This window comes from Cheilinus undulatus, linkage group 1 (assembly GCF_018320785.1).
Source record: "Cheilinus undulatus linkage group 1, ASM1832078v1, whole genome shotgun sequence".
Lineage (NCBI taxonomy): Eukaryota > Metazoa > Chordata > Actinopteri > Labriformes > Labridae > Cheilinus > Cheilinus undulatus.
The window spans coordinates 53,187,960-53,210,713 of NC_054865.1; the positions used below are offsets into that span (position 1 = coordinate 53,187,960).

The following is a 22,754-nucleotide window of genomic DNA, read 5'->3' on the forward strand; positions in this document are numbered from 1 at the left end:
CCACTAGCAACGAACTAATCAGAGTGCGCGCGCAGCAAGGTTCAATGGTAATTCGCCATGACGTCATCACAACGCTCTAATGTACGTCAAGATATTTACATCTTACAATAAAAAAAGCCAAAGTTAATTTCAAAATGATTTAATACATTTATCCAACATGTATTTTCTTTAAAGATATGAAGATGATTTCTGAATTTCTGAATCTTGTATGTTTTGTAAAACTTTCTTAGAAACTCGTTGCCATTTCTGCCATGATTGAGTCTTTACAAAGTTTTTGAGATTGATTTTGAACATGGTTGAAATCTTATGTTAAATGAAAATTAACTTAAAGGAAATTAAAGTCATTTTTTTATTTTGAAAAAAAATCTGGAAAGAAATTACCTTCTTTTTAAATCTCCTTCAGTTATAGGTATTATATCAGTATTACATGAAGTATGAAGCGTTATATAAGTATTTGCAAAGCCTTAGAAAATTATTTGTAATTTTAAAAAATATTTTAGTTTACTATTTTTGTTGTTTTCTTTTTTTCCCCCCTCAGGACTAATGCATTGTCACACTTTTATCCTACATTATTATAAATTATCCATCATGAAAACACCCTAGGTATGGTTGCTAGATGAGTTGGCCATATGTCTCAATATAGACAACATTTGTCACCCTAAACAGGCATATGTCCAAATACGGTACCTCCAATTTTCAGACTTAAATTTCAGTAATTGTTAGAAATCCTACAAATCCTATTATGACATTGATTGGCCGAGAACAATTATTCTGGTGCTACTAAAGCACAGAGAGCTTGGGGAAGGCCATGACAGAAGTCGACTGAAGTGAACATACTGTATATTGTCCCATAAAGGGTTAAGTCTAAGTGACTGACATGTCTGAATTTGGCATTGGAGTGGAAAGAGTGCCCACTGCTGGGCAGGAGAGTCCTGGCCATACTCCCCCCCTGTGCAGCATCCTACCTGTGTGAGAAAGGTTTTTCTGCTGATGCCTCAAACAAGACAAAATACAGATCAATAAACTGAGAGTGGCAGTCTCACAGCTGCACCCCGATAATATCTGTAGCACAAAACAAACTCACATCAGTCACTGAAATGATTGTAGGATTGGAAAAATAACAAGTTAATAAGTTTTAAGTGGTTAAAAAAAATAAGAGTGTATGAGGCAAAATCAGCAAAGAGATGGAGGTTATATTTTGCCCACAGGGGCCCTTTAAATCGACACAAACAGAAAGTTCCCCACAACGTTAAATTGCTCTGGCCTCACAGTAAGTGCTCGATTTTATGTGATGAAACTGCATGAAATGACTCCAATTTTGAAGCAAAACTTAGCAAACAAACCCCAGGATGAGTTTTTCAGTGTAATGCCCATGGTTTATTTCCTGGTTTAGTTGAGAGACTGTTTAAGCTGCATCTGCCATCATCCTCTTATTCTGTGGATGACATTAATAAACAGGGATGTGCAATCAGCAACAAGACAGCAAGGAGACTTCTGAGCTGTCTGTGGTTTCACACAAAGGGCCCGCTAACAGCCGAGGTATCGATCCACAAGCACTCTGAGCAGCAGAGTGACAAAACACTGTCAACATGATGAGGATGGTGTGATGAAGGAAGTGTGGAGTCTGAGGTTGGGCTGCTTCTCTCTGGTGAGTGATCACTTGTTATTCTGCCAATCTCTGTCCTCATGGGACAAATCAGAGCCTTTCTATTTTTCTCCAATGACTTCTACGCACATGTGGCACTGTTCCTTAAACTCCGACTGTAAACAGTTTTAGTATGAATGGTATCAATGTTCCAAACTACATAAATCAAGGCTGTCCAAACTGTTTTCATGGAGGGCCACATACAGAAAAACATAAGGATGACTGTAATAACCAAGCATAAGCTTGCGCTAATGCAGGCCATACTTCAGTTTATTGTTAGATTTCACTGCAGACCATTTAAAAATGAACCACAGGCTGGATCTGGCCCATAGGCCATATTTGGATATAAATAATCCAACTTTAAACACCATATATACTATAATACACATCAAGTTCAGTTGTTTGATTGTTGATTTTCGAACTATGAAAAAGTACCTAGTGGTAGCCTGGAGCACTGGTTCAAAATGTGTGGGTCTGGATAATGAAGCCCTAATCTCCAGGGATCTTCACCCTCAAAAATCTGGACCTGAATATTAAAGATCTACCTAGACCTACACACCGATCATCTGGATCTCTCCACTGATAATCTGGACCTGTACAATGATGACTTGGACCTGCACACTGATGATCTGTGCCTGCACACTAATGATCTGGACCCGCACACTAATGCTCTGGACCTGCAGCCTGATGATCTGGACCTGCACAATGATGATCTGGGCCTGGACACTGATGATCTGGACCTGGAAATTGATCATCTGGACCTGCACACTGATGATTTGGACCTGCACACTAATGCTCTGGACCTGCAGCCTGATGATCTGGACCTGCACATTGATGATCTGGATTTGCACACTGATGATCTGGACCTGGACATTGATGATCTGGACCTACACACCAATGATCTGGACCTGCATACAGATGATCTGGACCTGCAGACTGATAATCTGGACCTGCACACTGATAATGTGCACCTGTACATGCTTGATATAGACATGTACACAAATAATCTGGATTTGTGCATTGAGGATCTGGACCTGTACATGGGTACTCTAGACCTGCACATTGATGATCTGGATTTGCACACTGATGATCTGGACCTGTGCTGACAATCTGGACCTGACTAATAATCTGGACCTGTACACTGATGATAGTCTGGACCTGTACACTAATGATAAAGACCGGTACACAAATAATCTGGACCTGTACACTGAAGATCTGGACCTGGACACTGATGATCTGGGCCTGGACACTGAAAACCTAGACACTGAGAATCTAGACCTGTACATGGGTGATCTGGACCTTAAACTAAAGATCTGTACACTGACAATCTGGACCCACACACCGATGATGAGGACAACCGTATTTATGGACCTGTACAATGATAATCTGGACCCATTCAATGGGGATGTGGACCTGGACCCTCTGGGTCTGGACACTGAACATTTAGAAACTGTATTTCTGGATCTGAAGATCTTGACAGCAGGTATGGTGGAGGAGTCTCTCACAGATCCAGGTTAAAGACAAGTCAAGAGCAGCAGAGAGCTGATTCAAAGTTTGGCAGCAGTAAGATGACTGGTTCCTAGAGGTAGCATCTAGATCTGGTTGGTTTGGCTCTTGAACAGCGATCACCTATAATCAACTGATCACCAGAGCAGGCAGGAACAGAGAGAGCTGGAGAGTGAGCAGTACACATGACTATGGAACAGTCTTAAACGTATGCGTAGCCTCATTGAGCATCTCTAGAGACAGCCAGGGCCACCAGTCTCTAGCACCATAATGTTTGGGAACCCCTGACCCAGGAAGAACGAAAGCCTTTGTGTTAAATAAGCAATTTTTCAGGAAATCACTTTATAAATGAGACCTCTAAGATGAACTTTGGCCTCTCGTTTTTCTTTTCTGAGCTTTTCCAGTGAGCTTTGCCAAACAGAAAGAGAGAGGTATCATTCTGGGAGCAGAAATGTTTTTCTTGAAACCACAGGTCTGGAGCCCCTGCCCTAAATCGTTCATCTGAAAACGACCATGAAACGTCTAAATGTATGTGATTTTTGAAGACTGTAAACAAACTGGTGTGGTCCTTTAAGCCTTCCCTCGTCTTGTTTGTAGCAAAAACAGAAATGTGATCCATTAATTAGCCATCCCTGATGTATTCATTAACATAATTATAACATCATAATCTGGACAGGGATAATTATACAGTGAAGGGGTGGAGCTCGGGAGCCAGCGGCAGAATTAGCCCATTTTCCTTCAGTTCACAGTGAGGTCAGCACACACCGCAGCCATGAAGACGAGGGCCAAAAAACCTCCTCCACTGCTCTCTGCCTGGGATCCATTTCATCGTCTCCATGACTCGGAGTCCTGACAAAGGAAAACAATTAAGACAGGAGACTGGGCCGGGGTGTTTCAGATGAGAAAACCAAGAAAGAGATGGAAGAGAAACATTGTAAGTTTTTAGTCTAAGCCTGCCAGAAGCAGCTCTCCCACCCAAATCCCTCCTCTGAATCCTTCCATTGTATCCTGACCACAAATCCCATACTTTGCCTGGAAAAGCAGAGCGCAGACTCCACTGAAATATACATTGGAATTTTTTAAGCGGTATATGGGAATGCCCAGAGCTTTAACTCAAGGTTTTTATGAATGTTTCTGAAGCACTAATCTCATTGTTTTATGCATCCACAATGCTAGAACAACTGATCTTTTTTAGCACAAACTGCAGCGTGCTGTGACACTGGAGATCTATCTGAACGCAGAGCTTCGACTTTGTAATCAGCCCCTCTTTACTTTTACAGCTAAAGTTAATTACAGGTTTGAGCAAGCAGCCTGCAGAGGTTCAGGGTCAAAACAAAAATGCCTCTCTGCCTGCGCTGAGCCAGTTCTGCTGCTGCGTTTTCTTCAAAACACTCGCCTGTGTAAAGGTTTTCAAAGTGCTTACATTGCTTTTTCGTCTCATTGTTTTTCCTCCTCAGCCTCTCGCTTAAATATGAGTTTCCATAAATAATTGTGTTGTTGAAAGAGTCAAACAGGATGCCATTATACTGTAAACTTTGCAGAACTTTCTCCTTCTGGAGCCGGTTTGGGCCTGAGTGCCCTGCTGTGGTTTGTTGTGTAATCTCTCAGTTATGCACTTTATTTTCTTACCACTGGTACTGTGACGCCTTTTGCTGTTTTCCATTGCCACTGGTCCTTTTTTAATAAGGCCAAACAGATAGTTAAAATTCACTGTGATTTATAAAGGTGGAGATAATTTTGTAGAAAGTAATGGTGATGAGACTTTTGATTACAGGCAGAAAAAAGCTGGGGATGAAAGTTCCCTCTTGACCTGTGATTCTGTGCAGGCAGATGAAGTTACCAACTTCTCAGAGGTTTTTTCTCTATGATCTTCCCTAAAAAAGTACCCTACCAGGCTTTTGTGGCCCTGGATTACTTTTACTCTGCACTAGCTGGACAGTATGTCTACTTTGTGGACTGAGTTGACCCATTGACGTTGGAATGAGAGGCACTGAGAGCTTTGCAGATACAGCCATGGAAAACATTAAGAGACGCTGCAAAAATATGTTCTTCTTTGATTTGTTCAGGGATGCTGGTGACTTTATTGTTTGAATGCATGTGCTCCATTTGAGGACTGAGGAGGCCGCGGTCCTCAAAGTGGGCGGACAAGCTTCAGATTTGAACTGGGGCTTCTTTCCAGCATGTTATTCCCTACTCTCTCCACTCAGTTCCTGCTTACCCACTGACTTGGTAACCTTGCAAAGTAAACCATATAGACCAAAGTATTTGGCAATTTAACCGTTACACCGACAGGGACTGTAATGACATTGTATTCAAATTAATGTCCTTTAATATAGACCAGCATCCACTCTTCTTGGAAGGCTTTATGCAAGATTTTGAGTGGTGCCCATTCATTCTGTAGAGCATTTATGAGGTCAGGCACTTATGTTGGACAAAACGGCCTGGCTCACAATCCCTATTCCAGTTCATCCCAAAAGTACTTGATGGGGTTGACGTCAGTCAAGATTTTCCAAACCATGTCTTTCTAGTCCTTGCTTTCTGCACTGGGGCACAGTCATGCTGGAATAGAAAAGGGCCTTCCCCAAACTGTTTCCACAAAGTTGGAAGCATAGCATTTTCCAAAATGTCTTGGTCTGCTGAAACATTAATATCCATACCATTATCCTTCCTCCACCAATCTTCACGGCTGGCACAATGCAGTCATTGCAGGGAACATTCTCCAGGCATCCAACAAGCCCAGACTCAACCATTTGACTGCCAAAAAGAGAGGTGTGATTCGTCTCTCCACAAACATGTGAGCTTTACACAAGTTCATACGGCACTTGGCATTGGACTTGGTGATGTGAGGCTTGTATGCAGCTGCTCGGCCATGGAAACCCATTCAATGAAGCATCATCCACACAGTTTTTGTGCTTACATTAAAGGGGACATATCATGCAAAAAATCACTTTTTCAGGCTTTTCTAACACAAATATGTGCCCCTGGCCTGTCCACAATCTCCTCAGGTACCAGAAAAATCCATTCCCTTTCCCCCTCTCCTTCTCCACCTTTCAGAAAATGTGTGCTGAAACAAGCCGTTCTCCGATTTTACATCTAGTGACCTCACCAGGGGCCTAAGCACCTGCCCCCGGATTTGGCTGCCCTCCCCCACTTTGAGCAAAGTTCTGCCCTCCTTTACTGATCCTCTCAGATACCAGCTGAGATTTTTATTTATTTAATATTTAGCATTTATTTGACATGGAAATACAGTAACATTGATACTCTGATATCTAATCATACCCAGGTCCCAGATGCACTGCTTTAAGTGTTTATAGCAAAGAGCTAATGCTGGATAGCTCAGTGGGTTATCCTGCTGACTACAGTCTGGTAGATCAATGGTTTGAATCCCAGTCTAAACTTTGGAAAAAAAAAGTGTCTGTAATATCACGAGTGCATCCATTTCCTGAGAGGGGTGTGGTCAGGGGTGGAGTCAGCCAGTTAATTATCATTTAAAGCCACAGACACAGAAATGGCTTGTTCTGAGAAGGGCTGAAACAGAGGGGTTTTTAGACATGCAAAAATCCAATACTGGAGTGTTTTTTTCAGCAATAAACTTCACAGGCATGTCTTGGGGACCTCTGAGACCGATATAAACTTGTCTTGAAAGGGTAAAATGTGTCCCCTTTAATGCCAGTAGAAGTTCAGAACACTTCAGTTATGGAATCAGCAGTGTTGGAGACTTTGATGCACCATACACCTTAGACATGTTTTGTGATTTTGCACAGCCTTCCACATCGTGGTTTCTGTTGTTCCTAAACGCTTCCAGTTTCTAATGATATCACTTACAGCTGACAGTAGCATCCTTCACAGTACCACACTTGGAGTCACTGAGCATTTCCCATTTTTAATCATTAATATTTAACAGGTGTGACCAAATGTTGTACATACAGTGCACATGGATTGTGCCCAGTCTGAGAATGACCAGACCAATCGGAGCCATCAGAGGCTTCCCTTTAACCCAGATCAGTGGAGGGCTGCAGTTATGCAGGAGCTAAAGTTGTATCATGTGCATCTTACTTCCTTCATTCACCATCTTTTGCCCTTTTTTCCACTGTGATAGAGATGCTGATCGACATGTTCCTCTGAAAGGATTGTTATGGAAAAGAAGACGTAATTATCTGATTTCCTCTTTTTGTTTTCAGACATTTATCTCCACTGGAATTCAAAACCTGTAGAAGAAATGAAAACATTCACTATCTGAGGTTTTTAAGCATCTCAGTGTGTCTGTGGTGAACTCTGATTGTTAAAGACGAACGGCCACAGTACCTAACTCAGCTAAAAGAGTGGTCAGCAGACAGCAGGAGGAAGATCAAGGAGGCTGTCTACATCAAAAAGAAGAGGCCACGGTTGATGATCTTGTCTCTATATACTAACACCTGTTATGACTTGAACAGAGTTTCACACACCATTAGCTGACAGACCCTGAGATGCTTTTAAAAGCTCCAGAGAGCTCCAAAAGTCAGACATTTGACCTTAGATTACTTTGTCAAACAGGCAAAATTTTATGTGACAAGGACAAATAAACAAAAAAATCCTCTTCTCGTATGCAAAGGATTTAGGTAGTGCAGTTTGTTAAGGATTAAGAGTGAAGATGAAGCACTAAACTACCTCCAACATGGACTTTACCTTTAACTCTTAAAAGGAAGGAAACAGTTTAACATTTGTCCAGAGATTATGTAAAATCATTGAAAGTTCTCAAATGTTACTTTTAACCTGAAGCCACAGCGGATTATAGATAGTTTACAGGCCCATGGTCAGCCACGTTTAAGGTGGATGGGTTGGCTGGGGCTCTTTTTCTCCAAAATAAGCGATGTCTCTGCAGTTTCTCCCCTTATTCTAAAAAAGTACATCCAGGTTTAGCTGTGCCATACGCTGTGACACATCTGCAAGCTCTTAACATGATCATTAATGGACAGAGAAACACCAAAGTGGGGCTTTTAATGGGGTGTTTTGTTGTTTGTTTTGGTGAATTAATAGAGAAGTACTGGCTGTCATTTGAAAGAGGGATGCATTTATGTTTTATTTAAAAAAAAAGACCAACTAAATACATTAGATTTACCACCAACAGGGAAATCCCAGAATACAATCTTTTGTTCAGAGATTAATCAAAAAGAACTGGAAAGCACAATTAAGAAGCTAAATCCCAATAAGGCCCCTGGCAGCGATGGCTTTCTGCCTGAATGGTAGAATCATACCCAGTTTTACTAGCTTCACTTAATCAAACATTAAAAAGGTACCAAACTCAGTTTAATGAGGAATCAAAGAGGGTTATTGCAAGAAAATGGTTTAAGGAGGACCCCCCCCCATTCAGAGAAACTGGCTAGACCTTGTGGAATCCTGTCCCGTCTGGGGCTCCACAGGGTTGAAGCCTATCCCAGCTATCATTGGGCAAGACATGAGGTACATCGAAGGGCTGTCAGTCACACCTATGGACCACATGTGCTCAGTCCTGTTTTTAAGTTTTGTCCCTTTCTGTCGATTTTGAATGTCCCCTATCCCCTTTGAAACATACGCTTTGTAGACAATGGCGGGGCCAAATGCCAAATGCGGGTGGATTTCAACTTTGGCAGGTACCATATTGACTTCAACTAGCCACTTTGGCCAGTAAAATTTATCAGTGTCACAACCTCAGCATTCTCTGGTGGATATTTGTCTGAGTGAGAATTAAATGAAACCAGTTGCACTTCTGATTTTTTGAATAAAGTTAATTAAAAGTCAGTGTTTTATTATTAGTATAAACTTAGTATCTATTAAAGAAGGAAATGGAGCATGTGCTTTATCTCATACCAGACATACCCAATTTGGCATGTAACACATAGTTTCCCATCAACACAATTGTGGCCAGAGGAAATGCTCAGAGGCTAGAAACTTTTAAAAAACAAGTAGCCATGGTGGCCAGTGAGCAAAAGTTAATATCAAGCCCTGGACAAAAGTGTTTGGCCTCACCTGTTTATTATTGTATTCAGGTGTATCAATCAGACCTGTTGCCACAGGTGTGTAAAATCATCACCTAGCCATGCAGACTCCATATGCAAACACTTGTGATCCTAAATGAGTTGATCTGAAGAGCTCAGTGACTTCAAGTGTGGTTCTGTGATGATGCCACCTTTGTCTTTAGAAAGTTTGTGATTTTTTTTATCCCTTCTGTTGACTGCAGGAACAGCAACTCAGTCATGACGTGGCAGACCATGTAAAATCACAGAGCAGGTCTACTGCTCAGGTCTACACTGCTGATTCCATCGCTGAAGAGTGCTGAACTTCTACTGGCATTAATGTAAACACAAAAACTCTGCAGTGGTAGCCTCATGCAATGGGTTTCTAATGAAACAATAAAGATTATGAGCCAGGCTTCCCAAGAAGAGTGGAGGCTGTTATCGCTGCAAAAAGGGACCAACTCCAAATCAAAGTTGTCATTACAGTCCCTGTTGGTGTAATGTCATTCAGTCAAATACTTTTGTCCACATAGTGTAGTTACAAGGGGACGTGGTGAAGTCTTCCCCTGTGAAATGGGACAACCCTTAAAGCTCCTGATACGTCATCAGTAGCCAGTAGCTTGTTCAAAATGAAAAGGACCGTGCATTGAAGCAACATTAAATCAAGATAGAACAGTGATGCTATAATTTTCAAATCTTCCAGATGATTACAAGGTTCTGAGAGATTTCCCATAACACTCAGTTTGGAGTATGCCTCTAGAAAGTCTGCATTTGAAGATCTTTGTAGCCCCAGCATTTCACCCTACCCCTCTATTTGAGTTAGAATTGGGACACCCTACATCTAGACATGAACATGCAAATTACAGGGGTATGACTAAGTTGTGAATTTGAATTGAGTTGAACAAGCATGTCTTTGGCCTGTGTAAGGAAACCTGAGTACCTGAAAAAAACCCTTGCAGAACATGCAAGCTCCACACTGATTGAGCTGACAGTGCTAACCACTGCAGCTCCATCAGTCTAGATGTTAAATATCAATAATTGTGATCATGATAATCTACAGTTCCAGTGAGAGTAAGGACCTGAGGCGAGACAGAAACCTTCATTTAATACAAATAGTTTATTGACAACGTGTGTATGGCATTCTTTTTGATGGAACTGCAAAACCATGAGAACACAAACCAATTTTTTCCGCTTGTTTTGACAGTTTGTAAAATGACACTGAGAACTGTAATGCATATATCGAATGAAAAGTGCATATTCTTGTTCCTTTTTTATTTCGTCCATATACACATTACACTATACATAAATAATTGCATTGTAAAAATGACTCAAGTATTTACATGTATAATATATTTTATATAATATATAAATCTTATATTAAATCTAGGTAGATTACAATAAGGATACTGGGTAGGAGTCTGTGAGTCTGTGGGTGCTATCTGTGGTTGTTGAGCAGCACCTCCAGCCAGCATGGACAGGAGGTGATGAACTGTCTGGAGTAGCAGGGGCCCCATCCTTTAGCAAAACTGATGCGAACACTGTGGGGGTCCCAGGGCCCTTCCTGGCTCTCGGGCTTCACGCCATGTGAGGCCATCCAGCTGGAGCGCTCATAGTCAAACACCTTGAGGGAGAATCCTGGCATCACCCTCCTCACGCTCAGAGCTCGAGCGCTGGGCGGGTCGAGAGTGGGCGAGTGGACGAACACGGGGTGAAGGCTGCGGTTGTACACCCACACTCCGTCCGGCTCTTGGCTCAGCACGATGCCGTGGCCGATTTTACTGCGGATCTGCTGCACACTGCTGCTGCTGCTGCTGTTACTCCCTCCACTTCCATGGCTGGGGTGTCCGTAAAGACTCGACGAGCTGTGGCTGCCCGGGTCGTCACGGCGACTGTGGTAGGCGTTGGCGTGGAGCTGGCCCAGGCAGAGGCCCGTGCCCTGAGGTAGGTCATAAAAGATGTTGAGCGAGGGCTCGTAGGCGGGATAGAGGCGGCCTACGCGTGTGCGCTGCTCCCAGTAGGCGACGCTGCACCAATGAGAGCGATGTCCGCCGGACGTGGAGGAGCCGAGGGAGGTACCAGTGTCTGAGGAGAAGAGGAGAGGTAGTGGTATTAGTGTTTGCTCTGGTAAGTGCACTAATTTTTTACGACAGTAATTCCCCTTGAAGGGATGAGAATGATGTTGTGTTAAGGGGGGAGGAGGAAGGGAGGATGGGAGAGGAAGTGAGAGTGAGAGCCAAATGTTTGGATGCTCGTTCTTTCTCTGTTTGCACAAGAGGTGTAAAGTCTGCACGCTGACAAAATTTGGTTTGAATCCAAAAACATCTCTATCGCTACACATGTGCTGATATAAAGTAGAAGTTAATGAGCCTTCATAGATGAGTGCATGATGAAGAGACTCCTTTAATCATTACCACTAAATGAGTTTTGAAAACAACTAGTTTCCCTAAATTTGACAAATTAAAACATGAAATGCATGCCACAACCAAAGATCATTTATCATCACGACAAATATTACTACAGTACAGCGTGACCTGCAGACCTGCACATGAGCAAAAACGGAAAAGAAAAATAATCAGCTGTCTCAGTGAGATTTTAGGTCATGGATTCTTTACAGCTTGACATGAATTCTTTAAGTTTTTCATCTCTAATGAAGTGATAAATCACCTTTTCCTTCAAGTATTCCCTCAGTTGGTGTTCAGATCTTCTTTCACAAAGCTACAGAGGCTTCAGTTAAAGATGATCAGTGAATTCAAACAGATCCAGCTCTTGTTCATATCTCATTAAGACGGTGGTATCCAGCCTTTTTTCCCCTGACCCCCCCCCCCCCATTTTATCTAAGAAAGGCTGAGCCCCACTATGACCCACCTAGACAAAAAGATGACACACTGTTGTCAGAAATCTACACACATTTCCTTTACTTACATTTTCTATTGGCATCCTTTTCAGATATTACTGACTCAATTATAATACCTAATCAACTTTATTCACATTATTTGGCTTTTAACACACTTTTATCTCTTGAAAGTATCGATACAGACACAGTTTAAGCACCGGTACCATTTGAAAAGTATCGAGTTAGCACTAGTATTAGAAGAAACCCAAACAATCACAACCCCAGTCCCCAGTTCCTGCTCCTATTGCCAAATTTCTCTCCCTTTATCTCCCTTTAAATTATACATAACATGCTTGAGGACTTACAGAGACTGCTAACTAGTGTACCTGTCACAGGGCTTGCAGTTCTCCATAGCTTTAACAGTTGTTTGCAGGAGGTGAGCATCAGCTAAGGGTTTTTAGTGCACAAGCATTTATCAGGCTTTAGGCACGGGACCCCCAACAGCTTCAGGCCTCCTTGAAGTGTAGCAGCCCCTCACTCAAATCTCTCCATTAATGCATGACAATAAAAAGTCATAACTATAAGGTGAAACAAAAAGTTGAAATTATGAGATAAAAATCATTATTTTGAGATAAAAGTCATAATTATGAGACAAAAGTCCAAATTATGAGATAAAAATCATTATTTTGAGATAAACAGTCATAATTATGAGACAAAAAGTCTAAATTATGCAATTAAAAAGTCAAAATTGTGAGAAAAGCAGTCGTAATAATAAGATAAATCATTATTTTGAGATAAAAAGTCAAAATTATGAGATAAAAATTCAAAATTATGAGTTAAAAAGTCTAAACTATGAGAAAAAAGTCAGAATTATGCAATAAAAAAATCATAATTATGGGATAAAAATAATTATTTTGAGATAAAAAATCTTAATTATGAGATAAAAATCATTATTTTGAGATAAAAAGTCAAAATTATGAGATAAAAATTCAAAACTATGAGTTAAAAAAATCATAATTATGTGACAAAAAGTCTAAACTTAAGAAGTTAAAAGTCATAATTGTGAGATGAAATTTTTTTTTAGATTAAAAGTGGAAATTATAAGTTAAAAGGTCATAATTTTGAGACAAAAAGCCTTAATTATGCAATAGAAAATTTTAAATGATCAGATAAATAGTCAGAATTATGTGATAAAAATTAAGATATTGAAAAGATATAATTTTGAATTTCTATCTCATAATTTTGGCTTAGAGTTCTTTGTCTTTTGTTTTTATTGCTCAACTTCAACATTTTTCTTTTTTAAGTGCTTAAATGGGCTTCATAGTTTTTTGTATTCTAGTCTTTCACAATTTCACCTTCTGTTGTCACTTTTTGTTTTTCTTTACCATGTGAAGCGCTTTGCAGCATGTTGGTTCAAAAGATGCTAGATAAATTAAGTTGTGTTGATTCCCAGTATTTCCACGCTCATCAAACTATTCAGTGACCTTTCTTTCTCTGCACAGAAGAATCTGCATTCACCAGGTTTCTCTAAATGACTTGTTTCCTCCCGTAACGTGTCGCTCATGGGAATTCTTTGAAAAGCGGGCTAAACTGCCAACACTAAACAGGCCACTTCCTCCTCTGACATCCCTCATCGTCTCCCTCCTCAACACTCCTTCAGGTCCGGAGGTAAAGAGGAGGTGGAGAGCAGCAGAGTGGGGGTGGGGGGGGGTCAGGAGCGGGGAGGAAAGCATTCAGCTCTCTGTCAACCTAGCGCAAGCCCGTGAACCCTTGACCCCCCAGCCCTCATGCTATCAGCTCACATTAACTCCCACACAGAGTGATGCCATTATTTTGCTCCAGAGACTCTATTGACACAGAGGATTTAAAGACCCATGTGCCTGTGGCCCCATTCCTTTCATTTTCCAGCGCGCAGCACCCCCTCTCTGTCCAGCAGGGCCGGGACGGCCGCGGCCCCGCTCCCATTAACAAGCTGCTTTTGGGTGAAACCAGCGCCCAGATTAGGCTAGGTGTGTTATGTTTGCACAGCGGCCATTTTTGTTTCAGGGGGCTTGGGTAGAACAGGAGGTGGAGGAGATTTGTGTGAGTGTTTGTACACGAATACACACAAACGAGATGATGAGATAGGGCCTCACACAAGCGCATGTACTCACACAAATTGGGCCCTCTGATCCAAACAGTACGACTGCAACACACTCGCACAAACGCACACAAACACACACTAAATTGCACTTCTCATCTGAGGCCCACGTGTGTCATTAGTGAATTCCAGGCTGGCAACTCCTGCGGTCTGGAGTTTTTACAGCTCTCCAATAAGAGAGCAGGCTGCTCAGCTAGCAGGATCTCTCTCTCTCTCTCTCTCTCTCTCTCTCTCACTCTATCTCTTTCTGACTCCCTCACACACAAACATACACACACATCGACACACTTTTTACAAGGCATGCTCTTCCCTGTAATAAGGCAACACAAACATGTCTGGGGAAACACAGGGAGGCTTTATGAGCTCATGATCAAATTAATTCCCAAGACATAAAACAAACTGGGACTTTTTAGGGTTTTTTAGACAGAGTAAGCTTTCATTTCTATCACATAATGACTGATGCTGCACAGAATGTAGTATTAAGTTTCCATAAACTAAGGGATCACAGGGTAGATCTGTAAAACAAACAGAGTCACACAAGAACATCCTTAGAAACCATAGACTGCATGTATTAACATGGACGTAGTCTCAGTGACATCACCTGTTGGTTACTGAAGTGGACTTTTGAAGCCTAGTTACGGCAGTCACCATATTGGAAATACAGACTAAATCTTCGTCTAGGTCAGTGGCTCTCAACTGGTCCGGCCTCAGGACGCACCAGTCTGTCTTATGACAGACCGCGACCCAAGTTTACAAAAATTTTTCAACAAGGCATGTTTAGTTAATTGAATATGTTGCAGTTTGGAGCATGATTGAACCAAAATACCTGATATAAAAAAAGAAAAGGGACAAAACTGACAAATTTTATACCCTCTTTCCCCATCGTTATATGTCAATTGTTGCTAGTTTTCCAGAGAACTTGTAAAACTACTTCATCATCATGGGAAAAGTAGCCATTTATTGCAAAAAGAGGAGATACATTAGATGAAATACTGATCAAACATTGAAATAAAATTTTCACAGTACAACAGGGTAAAATAAGAGGGATCGATGCATGCCTAGTAAGGACTTCAGGACTTTTGCCACCTTTTCTTTTCAGACACCTAGTCATGACCCACTGAAAACTGCTCTGAGACCCACCTTTGGGTCCCGACCCACCAGTTGAGAACCACTGATGTAGGTTAACATGGAAGCAGGCAAGAGGTGGAGCTGAACAACAGCTACATCTCACTCAGCTTTCAGTGAGTCACACCCCTTTTTATACATAAATATAATCCCTCATAAAATAAAAAAGATGACCTATAAAAAATAAATATTCCTGATAAAATGTGAGCCAGTCAAGCAATCAGCTAATCAGACCAAGTTTGTTTTTGAACCAGGCTGTGAAAACGATAATGTCTGCTGTCAAAACTGATTTTTGAATGGGTGTGTATGGGACTTACTGAGATCTGCAGCCGGCCTCAAGTGGACAGTTGAGGAACTGCATTTATTTTTTATTTTGCACTATAACATAGGCCTGATTTTTCAACAGTAGAGAGTCCCCTTGACAGAAACTTCAAAGTAAAAGCAAGATTTCTGTTTATGAAACATTTCTTGAAAAGTTTTAGAGATGCTTTAACTTGGGTGGGTGTATTCTGGGTTATATGTCATTTTCCCCCACTTTTTTGTTGTTTCTTTTCCTTTTGTATTTATTGTTCTATTTTACCAAATAATGTTCAGTTCCTCAAATAAAAATCAACAAAATAAGATATTATACAAAATATTTTACAAAAGTAATGATATTAAGATATACTTGTTCAAAGTGCATTTCTGTTTAATAAAACACTCAAAAACATCAAGAAAATTATGATAGATTTCTTTTAAATCAAATCTTGAACACATTTTTTACATGTCTTTTGTTACACTATTCTAAAGCGTAACTTAGATTTTAACATTCATATCTCCATGTGTTAGCCTCCATTTATCTTAATCTAATTATTCAACTAAATTCACTCTTTGTAAATACTACTTTTATTGCCAAACGTTCCTTTTAAAGCTATATTTTTGGGCCTTTCTTGTTTTTTCATGCTTTTTAGCTGGTTAATACATAGGGCTAAACAGGGCTTCCGTATATCATTAACCTTAAGTTTCCTTTTTTCAGGACTGCATTCACGTCTCACTGAAAACAGCTCCAGGACCAACTTTTGGCTTCTAACCCACCTGTTTAGAAACATCGCTCTATATGACCGGTAGAGATTTAAGGATACACCTAACTCATTGAACAAAACGCAATACAATCAAAAGGAAATAATATAAATGAAAGTAAGAACATACTTTATTGTTGCAACACTCTACATACGCACATAGACCAGTTAAGACCTTAGGGGAACCACGTTGTCCACAGGGGTCACCAACATGGATGTAAAGAGTTCCTCACATGAACCTTAAAAAAGTCAATAAACTGCATTTGTTTGATGTTAATTTCATCCTTGGGTGCACTCAGAGATAAAGACCAAACTCTCCTCAAAGTCATCGACATCCTTGAAAACTGACTTATGTGAATGAATTCCTTCTTGTTAAGGACCTTTACTGATTTACTGTGATGTTAAAAACAACGCTCCATCACGGTTTCCAGCCGTGTTTGACAGTGCCAGTGGTACAGCACGCTGTGTGTAATGTTTCTGGCACAGTCATCAGTGTCATCAAGCTCCGTCTGGCTATCATCCAGCTGAAGGTATCATGAGCTCGTGTGAGAATGACGAAGGAAAGCAGGGAGGGAGGGGGAGGGAGGAAGGAGCTGGTGGGCGAGCGACTTCTTCAATGGAATTTTTAAAGACGGGTTCAGGCTGGAGGTTATCGGCGTGTTTATGTTCGAGTGGAGGAAGTCAGAAAAACTGCGTGTGCGCGTGTGTGAGTGAGTGTGTACATATGCCTGCATCTGTATGTGAGGGCTGGCAGCAATTACAGCGTCCTGCAAGCGTTTAAGCCAACCACCATTTAAGAGCTCTGTTTACCAATTAGATAAGTAGCCTTTGTTGTTTCATTTCAAAATCACTGTCTTTTAGTGCCAATCTCTACTAAACAGCCGCTACACTTCACTGTTGTTTTTATTCAGGACCTGAACAAAGGTGAAGTGTAGAAAGTAAATAATTTGCTGTAAAAGAATCATAATAATCTTTAACTTCACTGTATGGAAAACTTGGAGATTTGGATTGACACAAAACAGAGGCAATCCGAGTTTAGAGGTCAGACAGTCAGTTTCCTGAAAGCTCCCAGCAGACTGTTCAACCTGGACTTCAAACAATAACAGACCAGCCTTTCTTTCCATTCCTCTCTTTTTTCTTCTTCTTTACAACCGTGCACAAATTATTTCTTTGACTACAGGTAGGATTTTGAGTAAATATCCTGCATCGCTTTCTGACTGAGTGCTAGAGGGTTAGCATAGCTTAGCACAAAGACATAAAACACAGGGAAACAGTTAGCTTTGCTCTTTCTAAACACAACTTAAAATCAAAGTTGTCTCTCAAAGCATGAAGTCTTAGGAGGATAAACCTGATTTTAACTGAGGTGGGTGCGTTATACTCACATATCACCCTCAGCAGCCTACATACAACTTTGTTTTCATTTTCTAGTTCAAAATACTGCCATACTAACCTGGCACCTCTCATACACAGCGTTTGGGGAAAGGCAGAGCCTTTGAAATAAAAGGTAAGATGGATTCACCATTGAGAAACACAGAAACGGGCGTATCCATCTGCTATGCAAGGTTACTGCCATACAACACTGTTCCTATCAGCTGCTTGGCATGCCTGCTGCATGTTTACATCCTGTGGAGAATTAGTGGAAAGCTCTGGCAGGAAGGAAGCAACCATTAACTGAAGCTACAGCGGCCACTAGTGGCAGGAGGCTTCGTTACAATTTTAAAAGAGCTTTTGACCAGGAATTCAGGCCTCGATTTATGGGAAATAATGGATTAACTGACTTGCAATGATACAATACGCACCAATATCACAAAATCTACTACAATTGATACCAATACATTTTAATATAGGAGCCTACGATCAATATTAGATGCTTTTATACACAAATTTTACATGTTTATAGCAACAAAAGCACTTTTGGCAGTTCAATTCCTTTTCTGTTTTATATATTTAATAAAAAATCTCTTGTAACAAAGCTACATTTCAATGTACAGTGTTATTTCTTTAATGTTGCAAATGTTGGTTTTAATAACTTTAAATGAAGGGCCCTGATTACCTGTGAACCATGAACATAATATGATCACTCTAAAGCACCACTATGTACTTTTTCTGCAACCTTCATCATGATGATCAGGTCTTTTGGCCTCTGTTTTCCTATTCTAGATTTTTCTTTATTGAACTTATTTACACAAATGTGGACTTAAACAGTTATTTCTGCTCTATTATAGTCCTCCACACTTTACATAAGAGTCTATAAACGTGGCATCTAGTTCACTTGTAATTTTGCAATACATTATGATGTTTTAATGAGATTAAATCTGAGGCATGCGACGTTACAGTGATGAATTAACATTGTTTTTGATTTATTGCAATCTTGCTGTTGGTAAATAAAGGACAAAGTTTTAGTTCAGTAGACTATCTCTGTTGTTCTGAGCAGACTCTTAAGAGGAAAAGAGGGAAAGGGTTTGAAAGAGAACAGCATTCCTGCCTTAACCACATTGAGTTCTGGTGGCTTATATTTTTATTGTAAATCTAATGTAAGATGATAGACCGCAATCAGTGTTTCAAATGAGACTACAAGTGCAGACTTTCCCCTGTCTGTTTATCCATAGAGCCTGTATGAGACACCACTCATGAGGGGAGAGTGGTATTCATCCAAAAACGGTCTCATAAGGCAGTGGTTTACCTATAAAAAAGGCTGACATAATTGGCAAAATAAGGCAGGAAGCCTATTTTCTAAATCTGTCCACATAGAGTGGATATCCTCCTTAGCCTGGCTGCTAACTGTTAGCGACTATGGTTAATGCAAGCATGTTGAGGACAAACTGAGGGGCAGACACAGTGAACAGGTGTACAGGAATTTCAAAATGGGTAGCTGGAATGTAACATTTTGACTTTCGATCAATCTGATAGGATAACTAGATCAAAATTGCAATTTCAGCTGAAATTGCATGGGGATGCTAAGAGCTGAACTGTGGAAGAACTGCTGAAAATAGCCTAAAGCACAAAAATAGCTGAAAATAGCATAAAATGGCATAAAAGAAGCTGAAAATGATATTCAATTGCTCAAAAAAAAAGGATAAAAATAGCTGAAAGTAGCCTAAAAATGCTGAAAATAGCATAAAAATAGCTGAAAGTAGCCTTAAAATAGCTGAAAATAGCATAAAATAGCTGATTTTGGCCTAAAAGTAGCTGAAAATTGCATTCAATGGCTGAAAAAACATAGAAATAGCTGTAAATAGCATGAAAATAGCTGTATTTTAAAAAAAGAAACTGAATTTTTAAAATTTAAATGGTGTCGATATGACAAAGTATGAAGGAGGAGATAGCCCGTGCGGAAGAATAATAATAAACAAAATGGCCGATGCGAAAATCAATAGTGTGGATGCTCAGCATCTCCACTAAATAATCAACCAAACAATGTATCACTATGCAATAATGGATTATTACACCCCTACTAATCTGATATCTGCATGAGCTGCTTATCCAGCTAGATATGTGCATCCTTGTGTGCCATGTATGTATTTTTTGATGGTAAATATAATTAACGGGTACTAAAATGATGATAAAATCCCATCCAGAGTTAAAAGGGATGGCTGTGGTTATGCCATATTGACAGTTTTTGCCTTTAAATGAATGTTGTTTGTAACTGGATGTATTCACAATATGAACTTAAGAATGAAAAAGAGCATAATGGTTAGCAGAAAGGGTATGAAGCAGATCTACTCTGTGCATGAAGTTTGAGCCGTTGCTCACTGACCGCTCATTTGTGGTGAGACTTGTTGGAGTCTGCTACCCTGAACTCTGTACAGGATACTTTTTCCAGTCATTTTTTGCATATCAAACACTGAAGGTCGAATATATGATCATTTATTATGTAGATTTTCTACCTCTGGACATGACAAGGCTAGCTGCTTCATGCATTGATATTATACTGGGCAGCTTAGCTGGCTGCTATCTTTAGCTTCATGCATGATCTTTTTCTCATTTATATTTTTAGCTATAAAGCCAAACATGCATGTGTTAGAAAGCTACAATTTACTCTAAACTCTGCTGACAAGCTTCCTCCGGCTAACCTGCACGGTAAGAAAGAAAGAAAGTTGGGGCAAAAAAAGGGAAGTAGAGGAGTAAAAAAGGGGGAGACTGGGTGAACGAGGGAGCGGGAAAATGAGAGGGAAAGAGGGAGAGAACCTGCCAAGCATAACCAGCATCCATGGAAAAAATGAAGAGAGAAAGAGACTGTGAGAAAGAGAGAGGAGGGAGGGAGGGAGACCCTCGTCTTTCATCCAGTGCCAAGGATTAGATTCCCCTCCAGTTATTAGACTCTTCCACTGTGCTGAAAGAAGAGGGTGGGTTAGGGAGAGAGAGAGAAGAGAGGGAGGGAGTGTAGGGGGACAGAGGGACAACAGGGGAGGATAGAATTCAGCTTCTGACCATTGTGGAGATGCTTTGTTTTGATTCTTCATATTTCAGCCCAAAAATAAAAAAAAAAAGGTTGAAATAAGCTGAAGGGGAGAGAAAAGAAAACACCCCTCTCTGGCTACAAATGGTACATTCTGTGTTGTTTGAGACAACTATCATTACAGAGCAACTTCAATCCAGCAAGCCACATTTAAGCTGGCGTCTCGACTATCTCTGCCATCAGAGAGCTGCGTTATCGCCAGACATGGGCTTTACAGACCAACACAACGGGGCCGTGCTCCCAAACACACACCGCACATTCCTACACACGCACACTCCTTCCTTCTCTCTCTGTTTTTCCAGTGTAAAGTCAATCTTATGATGTAGCCTGCTGCAGAGTGCAACTACAAATCATTCTCTGCAATTCCCTCACACCAATCTATTATTTCATACAAACACAAGTCCGCATTCCTCGGATTCGCTGGCCAATCGAGCCACAGGAAAGTTCCTGCGTGTGCCGGTAAAATTCCTGGGAGGACGTGCTCGGTGGAATAGAGGAAGAGAGAAAGTAACCAGCTTCCTGCGTTTCTGCAGCTACTTCAAAGTGGTAAACGACGTCAGTCCGAGAATGTCTCAGGTTTGTGTACATCATCGTTGCATCCTGGACAAACTCTGCTGTCATGTCACGAAACATCCATCAGCATACCAAGTTCATGCTGTCATTGTGGAAGAAAAAGCCCTTTGGTTTCATCAGAGCGAAGAAATTGTGATGTTACCAGAGTTTAGTCACACTTGTGAAAGCAACAATGAAGGCTTTTGTCAGAAAATGACTGAATGGATGCATTTTCTAAATCTGAACATCAGTTTCATCTGATATCTGGTCCATTTAGATTGTAAAGTATTGTTGACATTTCTCCCTCTGATGTTCAGATAGATGTTCAAGTGGCAGAACTCCACACTTTTTAAAGTGTTTTAGGTTTTATTATGTTTTTGTTGTATCAGCACTATTTTCTGAGCATTGGCCCAGAGGATGTCAAAACTAAATTTGCTCATATTAACAAAAATACATAAAAAAAAAACCCTCTTTAATATCAGAGTGAAAAAAAATTCTGCAAAATAATTTCAATTAAATGAAAATATTAAAGGTAAAATAAATGATTACGTGAATATTCAGGCCCTTTAAAGTGACAGACCTAATTCAACAGAGGTCCAGCCAATTGGTGCTAGTCACAGTTAGTGAAATGGAGACTATCGGAGTGCAGTGAATGTGTCTTAAGTGATTGTAGTATAAACAAACCTGTATCTGGAAGGTTCAGTCACTGGTTTACCAGTATTCCTGGCTACAATTACACCATGAAGACAAAAGAACACTCCAAGCAACATCCCTCAGAGATAAGCTAAATCCATCATCAAGAAATGAAGGAATGTGGCACATGTGTAAATGTGCCTACATCAGGCCGTCCTCATCACAGACTGAGTGAGCGTGCAAGAAGACCAGTGAGAGAGGCCACCAAGACACCTATGACTACTCCGAAGGAGTTACACGCTCCAGCAGCTGAGATGGGAGAGAGTCTGCATACAACTGTATCCCTGGTTCGTCACCAGTCAAAGCTTCACTAAAAGTTCACTAAGAGACATTTTGGAGACTCCATGGTCAAGCGGAAGAAAGTTCTTTGGTCTGATGAGACCAAAATGGACCTTTTTGACCCTCAGACAAGACACTGAACACTCCACATCACCACAAGCACACCAACCTCACTGTGAAGCATGATGGTGGCAGCATCATGCTGTGGGGATGCTTCTCAGTAGCCCACCCTGTAGAGGGTAAAATGAATGTGGCAAAATATAGAAATATCCTAAATCAGTCTTCAAGAGAACTATGACTTTGGAGAAGATTTGTCAAATTGAGAAGGTTGGGAACTACTGTTCTGGCGATGCACCAACTCTGAAATTCAAGGCTGATTTAGATACTAATGTAACCTTGCAAATCCAGTAGATGGACCAGATTCTGGCTCAGTCCCATTTTCATTTTATTTCTGGGGTCCAACACAAAATCGAAAATCTAATAAAAAAACAG

General features: G+C 40.6%; 1 protein-coding gene across 1 annotated transcript in view; it reads right to left on the minus strand.

Annotated features, from left to right (window-relative positions):
• Positions 1-10,317: 10,317 nt before the first annotated feature.
• Positions 10,318-22,754, minus strand: part of LOC121510375 (mothers against decapentaplegic homolog 6-like) — a 41,248-nt gene continuing 28,811 nt past the window's right edge. The window contains exon 4 of the mRNA XM_041788396.1: positions 10,318-11,205. Within this exon, the coding sequence (XP_041644330.1) occupies positions 10,559-11,205 (647 nt within the window). The 3' untranslated portion in view covers positions 10,318-10,558. The remainder of the gene's footprint in view (positions 11,206-22,754) is intronic.